The sequence below is a fragment of the Canis aureus genome, chromosome 30 (genome assembly GCF_053574225.1).
Source record: "Canis aureus isolate CA01 chromosome 30, VMU_Caureus_v.1.0, whole genome shotgun sequence".
In the NCBI taxonomy this organism is placed as follows: domain Eukaryota; kingdom Metazoa; phylum Chordata; class Mammalia; order Carnivora; family Canidae; genus Canis; species Canis aureus.
The window spans coordinates 40001534-40011740 of NC_135640.1; the positions used below are offsets into that span (position 1 = coordinate 40001534).

The following is a 10207-nucleotide window of genomic DNA, read 5'->3' on the forward strand; positions in this document are numbered from 1 at the left end:
CCAGGGAACATACTCTGAGGAGCCCCAATTCCAGTGGAACCCTCTTAGTTTGCAGAAGAGGGCTTCAAAAGACATATCCCTGAAAAAGACAGCCTCATCTAATTGATAGAAACTTTGCTTTTAAGAAGACACTGCATTTTGTTTTTTGTTTTACATATTTTTTAATTGGTGTTCAATTTGCCAACATATAGCATAACCCCCAGTGCTCATCCCATCAAGTGCCCCCCTCAGTGCCCGTCACCCAGTGACCCCACCCCCCCGCTCACCTCCCTTTCCACCACCCCTTGTTCGTTTCCCACAGTTAGAAGTCTTCATGTTCTGTCTCCCTTTCTGATATTTCCCACTCATTTTCTCTCCTATCCCCCCCATTCCCTTTCACTATTTTTTATATTCCCCAAATGAATGAGACCATATAATGTTTGTCCTTCTCCGATTGACTTACTTCACTCAGCATAATACCCTCCAGTTCCATCCACGTTGAAGCAAATGGTGGGTATTTGTCGTTTCTAATGGCTGAGTAATATTCCATTGTATACACAGACCACAGCTTCTTTATCCATCATCTTTCGATGGACACCGAGGCTCCTTCCACAGTTTGACTATTGTGGACATTGCTGCTAGAAACATTGGGGTGCAGGTGTCCCGGCGTTTCATTGCATCTGTATCTTTGGGGTAAATCCCCAGCAGTGCAATTGCTGGGTGGTAGGGCAGGTCTATTTTTAACTCTTTGAGGAACCTCCACACAGTTTTCCAGAGTGGCTGCACCAGTTCACATTCCCACCAACAGTGCAAGAGGGTCCCCCTTTCTCCACATCCTCTCCAACATTTGTGGTTTCCTGCCTTGTTAATTTTCCTCATTCTCACTGGTGTGAGGTGGGATCTCATTGTGGTTTTGATTTGTATTTCCCTGATGGCAAGTGATGCGGAACATTTTCTCATGTGCTTGTTGGCCGTGTCTGTGCCTTCCTCTGTGAGATTTCAAGACACTGCATTTTGATAACTATTTTTGGCAATATATTTATCAGCATTTACATATTTTACAGTAAAACTTTAATCTTACATCTGTAATATTTTTAAAGTGAATTTTTAAAATCCATAACGAGACCATTAGGATAATGATCATTTGAAATATCAGGGAAACATTTAGCATGTTAAAGGTTAAATGTTAAATCTGAAACTATAGATTCAAACTGCCTGAAAACAAACAAACAGACAAAAGCACCCTGAGACCTTATTACCTCCTGGTGTCATCCATCTTCATCAGCATTTTACCAGGCCTTGGAATGCTAATCCACAAACTGCCCCTAAACCCCAAGGCACTTGATGGGATGAGCACTGGGTGTTATACTATATGTTGGCAAATTGAATTTAAATTTTTAAAAATGTAAAAAACTAAAGTTTCTTGCAGGCTTTAAGAAAAACAAAACAAAATAAAAAACCCCAAGGCACTCCTCCTCCTGCCCAGCTGGCTGCAGTGACCTCATTCACCGAAGTGGAAGCTGGGGTCGCTGGTCACCCAGGCCTGTGTCACCTGCATGGGCTGTGGGCAGGGTGTGCATCAGAACGAACTCCACCACTCCCTCCCTCGGTGACAGCATCAGGCACTAAGCCTCTCCAAGCCTCAGGCTCCTCTCTTGTAAAACAAAGAGGCACTAAAGCCACGTGCGCTCTGTCCTGCAGTGAGGGGCTTAGCTGAGATGTGGAGGGTGCAGAATGCTGCTTGGCCCAAGGACCTCTCTGCCCTTCCTCCTCCTCCTCTTCCTTAGCATTGGCATCATTGATTTTTAGGACTGATGATGTTTTGGAATTAGGTGAGGTTGGATGAGGTGAGGCCTGGAGCCGACAACCAAGAAAGAATTCTGGACGCATCTTTGGTGCAGAATGGGGGTTTTATGGAAGCCAGTGGACCAGAAGAGCGGCTGCCCCAGGCGGGCCTGTGAGGGGAGGCTGGTTATACACCTGGGAGTCGGGAGGGGTTTGAAGATGGCATCCTCTCGAAGGAAGCTTGGAAGCAAGGTTTCCAGGACCCTGAGGGGCAGCTATTGTTGGGCAAAGGTCACTGATTACCCTCTAATAAATCTGAGGCATGAGACCCTTCAGATGTGTATCGGTGGGCCGTGTGCTTGGGGATGATCGTCAACACGTATCTTGGGGGTTTAGAGATAAAGGACATTTCTAAAGGAATTTTTATATTTTAAAGTAGATCTACAGGCTCCTGGGGGTCGGGCTGAGGTTGCCTTCTGCCCTTAGAGAAGTATGAACATCCAGGCAGCTGAGTCCGTAGAGGAAGGTCCCTCTGCCTGTTTCGAGGACTTGTCGATGTGCCTTGTCCTCAGCTAGTCCTCTGTCCCCCCATCAAGGACAATAGCCAGCCTGGCACCACATCCATGACATATCCTCTACCATAGCATCGTGTATCAGTTTATTTTTTTTTAAGATTTTATTTCTTTATTCATGAGAGACACAGAGAGAGGCAGAGACACAGGCAGAGGGAGAAGCAGGCTCCCTGTGGGGAGCCCAATGCGGGACTCGATCCCGGGACCGGGGTCACGCCCTGAGCTGAAGGCAGACACTCAACCGCTGAGCCACTGAGGTGTCCCTGTTTATCAGTTTATTTATTTTATTTTATTTTATTTTTTTTCCCGATTTTATTTTATTTTTTAATGTTTATCAGTTTATACTCAAATTATCACCAAAAGAACATTTTACCAAGGAAAGCTTACACTATATTCAAGTGTACTTGTTCTCCAAAATTTTTTTAAACTTTTTTTTTTAAGATTTTATTTATTTATTCACGAGAGACACAGAGACACAGGCAGAGGGAGAAGCAGCCTCCATGCAGGAAGTCCAACATGGGACTCGATCCCAGGACCCCAGGATCATGCCCTGAGCCAAAAGCTCAACCACTGAGCCACCCAGGCATCCCCCCAAAATTTTTTTAAAGATTTTATTCATTTATTGTAGAGAGAGGGCACCCAGGTGGGGAGGGGACAGAGATCCCCAGGCAGATGCTCCACTGAGCACAGAGCCTGACCTGGGGCTCCCTCTCACAGCCCTGAGATCACGACCTGAGCCCAAACCAAGAGTCAGAGGCAAGACCGACTGCACCACCCAGGCGCCCCTGCTTGGTCTCTAAATACAGGGCACCCCGCCAACCCAAAACCTGCCCCCCCCAGAGTCCTCCCCACTCCAGTGGCCAACAGATGCCAACACTGGATGGCTCAAGCCGAAGTGCACAGCCGTTGCGTGCAAAGCCATCCTCGGGCTCTTTAACAGGAGCCCGTCTCAACAAGCTTCACACGATAATAGAAACTCGGGATCCCCGTGAATCCCTTCCCATGGGATGCTACCCATTTCCCTAAGAAACCTGTGGCCCGTTTGATCAAGCTGCAGAGTTTCAGTGTTTGCTCTCATTTTGTTTCAGAAATCGCTCCCGTTGTTAGAAAAGCAAATAAGGGAGAGCCACCAGAGGGCGACAGACGAGCTGCACCAGTGTGGAGACAGCATCCCCAGCAATGAAGCCGATAAGATGTTCTTTTTGATCGAGGTGAGGATGTCCGGGGACCCCTCGTGATCCCCTTGGTGGCCCCGCACCTCTGGAGATGGCCCTCTGTGGGTCCCTGCCTGTGGCGCACCGGGAGCCCTCGTTTGCAGGGAGCTGCCCTCCACTTGTCCTGCCTGGACGATGACCCCATCGTGGGTGGCTGGGTGGCTGGGTGGCTGACCGGACATTCTTGTAGCACACACCTCCCCCCCAAACCCACAGGCTGCTGCCCCAGGCAGGTCCCAGCTCTTTAATGCGATTCCAGCACAGGTTGATGACTTTATCTCATTTTCAGAAAATCAAGTTGTTTAATCAGGACATTGACAAGCTAATAGAGGGAGAAGAAATCGTAAAGAAGAATGAGACTCGCTTATACAACAAAATCCGGGAGGAGTTTGAACACTGGGCGCTCGTGCTCACGGCCAATACCCAAAAAGGTACGTCCTGGGACAAGGCTCCCCCACAAATGTCTCCCCGAAACACAGTGTCACGTTTACCAAGACCAGAGGCCACTTCTGGCACATAGGAGGTGTGCAAACAGCTGAGCGTGCCCACCCACACGGGACACCGTGGGCCCCTCAGCAACCGAGAACTGCTTCCCAGCCTTGGCCTCATCAAAAGACAAGTCCACCACCTGTAACCCCCTTCTTGCCTCCTTGTTTTGAGGCTAGACACTTCCACTCACGCCATCTGCCTTCCTCTGTCTGTCTTCACCCCTGATGCAAGACCGAAGAGCTCTGTGGTTTGAGAAGATCTCCTTGCCTTGCCTAGTGAAGTTGCATCTGCTACAGCCTAGATGCCTGGAGGGTGTGTGTGTGTGTTTATGTGTGTGTGTGTTGTATCCTTGCTTAGGCACCTGATAAAAACACTGTTCACATCCATGAACTCAGGGTCCAACTGTAGCCTGGACGTGTCCTTGAGAGATCTGCAGGAGCCACCGTAATATTTAAATTTCTCTTTTCATTGAACTCATCCGGTGCTTCCCACCAGTTACAAACTCGAAACTCATCTCTCAGTGTGACGACCCTCAACTGCAACCTGTTTTCATAGGATAACAATTTTGTTTCTTAAACTAGCATTATCAGACCATACCTTTTTTTTTTCATTATGAAAAAAACAAAAAAAAACAAAAAACTCCACCTAGAAATAGTGCCTTAGGGTACAGTGGGTAAGCAAGACTCAAATTTAAAAAAAAAAAAAGTTTCTGTTTTTGAAATGTCTGTGGAGTTATTGGAATTCACTTTGGTAAAAAAAAAAAAAAAAAAAAGGAATTCACCTTGGTGGTTTGTTTTACGTTGTAGTTAAAAATATCGTTTCTGAAGAAGTCTCAGTATACGAAAAGCAGTATCGCGGCAAAGAACTTCTTGGATTTGTCAACTACAAGACATTTGAGACCATAGTGCACCAATACATCGAACAGCTGGTGGAGCCCGCGCTCACCATGCTCCGGAAGACTATTGGTGAGGAGCGCTCATGCGTGCCTTTCAGGTGTCAGCCTAGTACCTTCCGTAGGGCTCAAGGCCTTGGAGGGAGGATCAGGATGCAATGATCAAACAAACCATGAAGATCTTCTTTGTCCATTTTGGGGGGAAGACAAGAGTGCACAGGAGCGTTGTCGAGTTATTCCTCACCCTCTAGGCAGCCATGTGCGGTATAGTCAGATGCTAGACCTGGAGAGAACACACACTCCAGGAAAGATCAGGAAATTGCTAGGACCTGGTCGGGGTGGGTGGTGGGTTCTGGGTGGTGGTGGATTTTGGGTCTCCCTGGGACAATGTACCGTCCCCTCCTCCTCTCTCAGTCTGTAGATCTGGGGAGCTCAGTGTTGGAAGGGGGTCCACGTACCATGACTTACCCTCCCTGCGTCTCTAGCCCATTTTATTCCTGCTTGCAGCTTGGTGATGCTTTGTTCTTCCTTTGGTCAGAAATTGTCTGGCAAGCTTTCACCGACACAGCCAAGAAACATTTTAGCCTATTTTCCAACCTCAGTCAAACAACCCAGGTAAGCACCCACGGTTTTCGTGCTCCTTCCCCGTACTGCTGCCTGTTTTATCTGGGTCTAGCCTTTGAGAGAAGTGGGATACTGACCGCCGTTCAGAAATGCGAGGCCGAGGTTGTGGCTGCAGGCTTCGCCCGCACTCCCTGGGAGAGCCGAACAAAGCACACGGCTGAGCTGTGTTTCCGCAGGACCTGCTGCAGTACAGCAGGATGTAGGCTCGGGGGTCGTGGTCTGAGCAGCCGACTGTACCCGGGGACTGACCGGTTCTTTGCCTCTCTTTCTACTACAAAGGACAGAATTGTCCACTAGTCCTACTCCTAAATCTTTATAAGCTGGACTTAACAATATTGCCACAGCTGGGTGGGTTTCCACGTAAATAACTCAGATTCCCCTCTCAGTAATGGGAAGCCAGGGGCGTCCAGCTTCCCCCCTGAGCTCTAGATAAAGACCCTCTTCTGCCCAACGTGGATCTGAATCTCACTCCACAGCCCAGGTGAGCAGGAAAAAGAATTTCTCCCATTTTCCGATAATAGCTTGAATGTGTCCTTTTATACATCTTTGGCCAGTTGGCGAAAACTCAGTCTGACTTCTGACTTCTCTGCCTCTCCCAGGGGCTGCATCTGAGCCCTTGGGTGCCTCACCGGGGGATGGGCGACAGGCCTGGTCCTGGACCACCGTTTCTCCAGGCCAGCAGCCTGTTCTTCCCGGGCCTCAGTGACTAGCTCCTGGGCGATCCCCACAATGCTCCTGACTGCAAGAAGGGTCTCTTCTCCACCACGTCATCCCTTCCCTTCCCAGAATGCCTCTGACTGTGGGGGTGACGCGGGAGTCATGGGGTTTCTGGAAAGCACAGATGTCAATCGAGTCACAGGACAGCTGAGGACACCAGCGCGGGCTGCTGGGGGCCCCTCAAAGTCACCATATAACATTGCAGGCCTTCGGTGACCTTAAATTATATTCAGTTCTGTCTCAACATGATAGTGCTTCCTCCGAGGTTTAAAACAACCAGAGGGAGGGGATCCCTGGGTGGTTCAGCGGTTGAGCATCTGCCTTCAGCTCAGGGCGTGATCCTGGAGACCCAGGATCGAGTCCCACGTTGAGCTCCCTGCATGGAGCCTGCTTCTCCCTCTGCCTGTGTCTCTGCCTCTCTCTCTGTGTCTCTCATGAATAAATAAATAAAATCTTTAAAAAAAAAAAAAACCAACCAGAGGGAGAAAAGAAGTAACGCGTCTTCTCTTTCTTATCCAACCAGAACAAGATTGAAGACATAAAAACGAGGCAGGCAGAAACCGCAGAAAATCTGATCCGACTTCAGTTCAGAATGGAACAGCTGGTTTACTGTCAAGACCAGATTTACAGCGTGGTTCTGAAGAAGGTCCGGAAGGAGGTTTTCAACCCAGCGGGAAAGGCTGCGCAGGATCTTCAGTTGAAATTTCCTTTCCCGAAAGATCTGCCTTCGATGTCATCCAATGATGAGATCGGGGTGCACCTGAATGCGTATTTCTTGGTAAGCGTGTAGTTCAGTGGCCTGGGTGTTTGCCCCGTGAACCGGGCATCCCAATTGACAGCTGCCTCACTGGGCGAGGGAGGGAAGGGCTGCCACCGGCTATGAAGCCCCTTCTGCGTTGACAGGTGCTCACACATCGTCTCTTTTAGAGTTTTACAGGAACCTTGTCTGGGAACTTTTCATTCATTTGGGAATCTGGGGGTCACGTTTTGTATGTGGCAAAGCACGCACTCAACACGAATTCCAACCACAGAGATCTTTATATTTTATGTTATGCACGAGTTACAAAATTGCTATGAGCAGAATGCAGCCGGATACAAGAAGCACTGACTTTGCTAGTTGTGACATAGCTTTCCTTGATGTCCAGAAGGCCCCCGGGGCCTCAAACTCACCAGCAACACGAAACAGGAACGAAACTTCCTTTCCCTGGATCCCGGGACCTGCTCGCCTCCAGGGTTTCCAAACCTCTGTCCACGGACAGAAATATGGGCTACATGGGAAGGAAGATAGCTTTTAGCCTGCAAAGGAGCCCAACTCCCGACCTTTCTTTCTTTTAAGATTTATGTATTTGTTTTAAAGAGAGAGAGAGAGAGAAGCAGACTCCTCGCTGAGCGTGGAGCTCCATGTGGAGCTCGATCTCACCACCCTGAGATCATGACCTGAGCCAAAATCAATAGTCAGACATTGACCCAACTGAGCCCCCCGGGCGCCCATCCTGAAGCCTTCTCTAGGTCCAGCTGCCAGGCAAAGTGGACCTACTTATGCAGACAGGGAAGGAGGTGGGCACTAAAGTCGGTCCCGATCGGCTCCCAAAAGGGGCCAGGGGATCGCAGGGCCTGGAGGTCTCCCTGAGGAGGTGGAGTGGAGGTGGAGGGGGTAGACGGGCAGGGCTCCCAGGAAGGCTGGGATGTTCAGAAGTGTGCTGTGCATTTGCTAGCCTGCCAGGTGGGTTCCTGAGGGCCCGAGAGGTTACCCGGTGGCAGATCTACGGCTGCCCAGATAGAACCTTCCCGTGGTTCGACGCTGACCCCTGGAGTGGGGTGCACGGGACCACCAGGACCTATTGAAGCAATTACCCAGGCATCCAAGAATCCCAAGGCCTCCCTGCAGACACAGACCAAGACCCCACCAGCTAACCCTTCCCACCCTTTCTTCCAGGAAACCAGCAAACGCCTCGCCAACCAGATCCCATTCATAATTCAGTATTTTGTGCTCCAAGAGAACGGCAGTTGCTTGCAGAAAGCCATGATGCAGATACTACAGGAGAGAGAGCAGTACTCCTGGCTGCTTCAGGAGCACGCCGACACCTCTGCCAAGAGGAGATTCCTCAAGGAGAAAATTTACCGGCTGGCTCAGGCGCGGCGCACACTCTACATGTTCTTCAGTTAAAGGGGGCAGGTCCATGGAGGGGCAGCAATGCTTTGGGGGGGGCGGTTTCTTATGTGCCTTCCCTGTGAAGGGGACAAGAAGTGGCTTTTCATGTGGAACCAGGCTTTCCTGCTCTCGCCGGTGTCCATTTTCATTGTACTGTGCTCAGCACCAGAGTTTGTATCTGAAGTCCGCACTCACTTGGGGCTGTCACCTCCGACCTCCCCGAAGAGGTGGCTCTGAGTCCTTGAGCCTTCTCAAATACTGCTCTCATTCTTTGTTAGATTGTAGGACCCCAGAGGGGTGGGGAGTCAGGATCCTACTGTTCTTTGGCATTTCCAGGATCTTGCATGGCACCTGGTACACAGGAGCCCCTTAATAAATGGTATCTCGCTGAACAAATGAATGATGGAGACGGGCGCTATGGCTTAAATTCAGACTTTGGTGGTATGAGGCAGTGTCACCTGCTTCCCACTGTTGACTGTCATCGTGTTTCCAGCCCCCAGGAGAAATGAGCCTGAGTGATACCGGTTTTAATGTGTACCGTTCCCCTGGCTGCAGGGAGCTCCCATTGCTATGTTAAGTCTTGAAGAGACGTTTAATAAGGAAGAACATTTTTTTTTTTAAATGGGCACCTGGCTGCAGTTGGTGAAGCATCTATCTTTGGCTCAGGTCATGATCCTGGGGTCCTGGGATCGAGTCCTGCATCAAGCTCCCTGCTCAGTGGGGAGTCTGCTTCTCCTTCTGCCTGCTGCTCCCCCTACTTGTGCTCTCTCTCTCTCTCAAATAAATAAAATCATTAAAAAAAAACCAAACAAATAAAATGATGAGCTTCACACCAGTGGCCATCTCGAGATTGGAGGATGTGCTTTGTCATGCTAAGCAGTACCTAGTTCAGAGGAATTTTAGGAGGGGTAAGTGGAACCATTTCTGCAAAACACCTGTAACAAAGCAGGTGTTCCAAAATGCCAGCAGTTTTTCCCTCTCCATCAAACATGTCTTTCTTCCGTACTTCCTAGGTCCACAGAGCAGCCCTCACCTCAAGCACCCTTGCAGCCAGCTCTAACACCTTGTCCTTTGATACTTGGGGAGGCAGGTGTCATATGGTGTTAGACAAGTCCAACTTCATCCCTTTGCACATGCATGTCTGGCTTTCCCAGCACCTTTTGTTGAAGAGACTGTCCTTCCCCCATTGGCCTTGGCACCCCCGTCAAAGATCATTTGGCCATATATATGGGGGTTTATTTCTGGGCTCTCCATTCTAGTCCACTGCCCTGGGTCTGTCTTTAGGCCAGAACCACACCGTTTTGATAACGGTAGCTTTGTACTATGTTTTGGACTCAGGGCGTACACGTCCTTAGCTTTGTTCCCCTTTTTCAAGATTGTTTTGCCTGTTTCAGGGTAGCTTGAGAGTCCACGTGAACCCTCGAGTGGGTTTTTCTCTCTCTACAAAAGATGTCATGGGGATTTTAATAGGGATTGTATTGACTCTGGAGGTCACTTTGGGTAGGATTTGCAACTGAATGATATTAAATCTTGCTATCTGGGGTTGGAGAAGATGGCAGGGGAGTAGGGTCCCCAAGTCACTCCCCCCCCCCCCCAGCTTACCTAGACTACTCTCAAATCATCCTGAAAACCTATGAATTTGACCTGAGATTTAAAGAGAGGACATCCGGAACGCTACAGAGAGAAGGGTTTGCGCTTCTAACAAGGTAGGAAAGTGGGGGGAAAAAATCCAGTAGGAGAGGGGCCCCCGCTTGAAGCCGGGCTAAGGGGTCATTGGGAGCCT

The 10207-nt window shown here is 49.4% G+C and overlaps 1 protein-coding gene across 3 annotated transcripts in view; it reads left to right on the forward strand.

The window, feature by feature from the left end:
* Positions 1-9259, forward strand: part of MX2 (MX dynamin like GTPase 2) — a 32622-nt gene extending 23363 nt beyond the window's left edge. Inside the window, exons 9-14 of one of the 3 annotated variants that reach the window (XM_077879273.1) lie at positions 3425-3547; positions 3840-3981; positions 4846-5004; positions 5470-5546; positions 6796-7050; positions 7988-8184. In XM_077879273.1, coding sequence (XP_077735399.1) covers positions 3425-3547; positions 3840-3981; positions 4846-5004; positions 5470-5546; positions 6796-7050; positions 7988-8053 — 822 coding nt within the window. In that variant the 3' untranslated portion in view covers positions 8054-8184. Of the gene's footprint in view, positions 1-3424; positions 3548-3839; positions 3982-4845; positions 5005-5438; positions 5547-6795; positions 7051-7987; positions 8185-8208 lie in introns of those variants that run through there. The other 2 variants (XM_077879272.1, XM_077879274.1) reach the window with 2 other exon arrangements.
* The last annotated feature ends 948 nt before the right edge of the window (positions 9260-10207 follow it).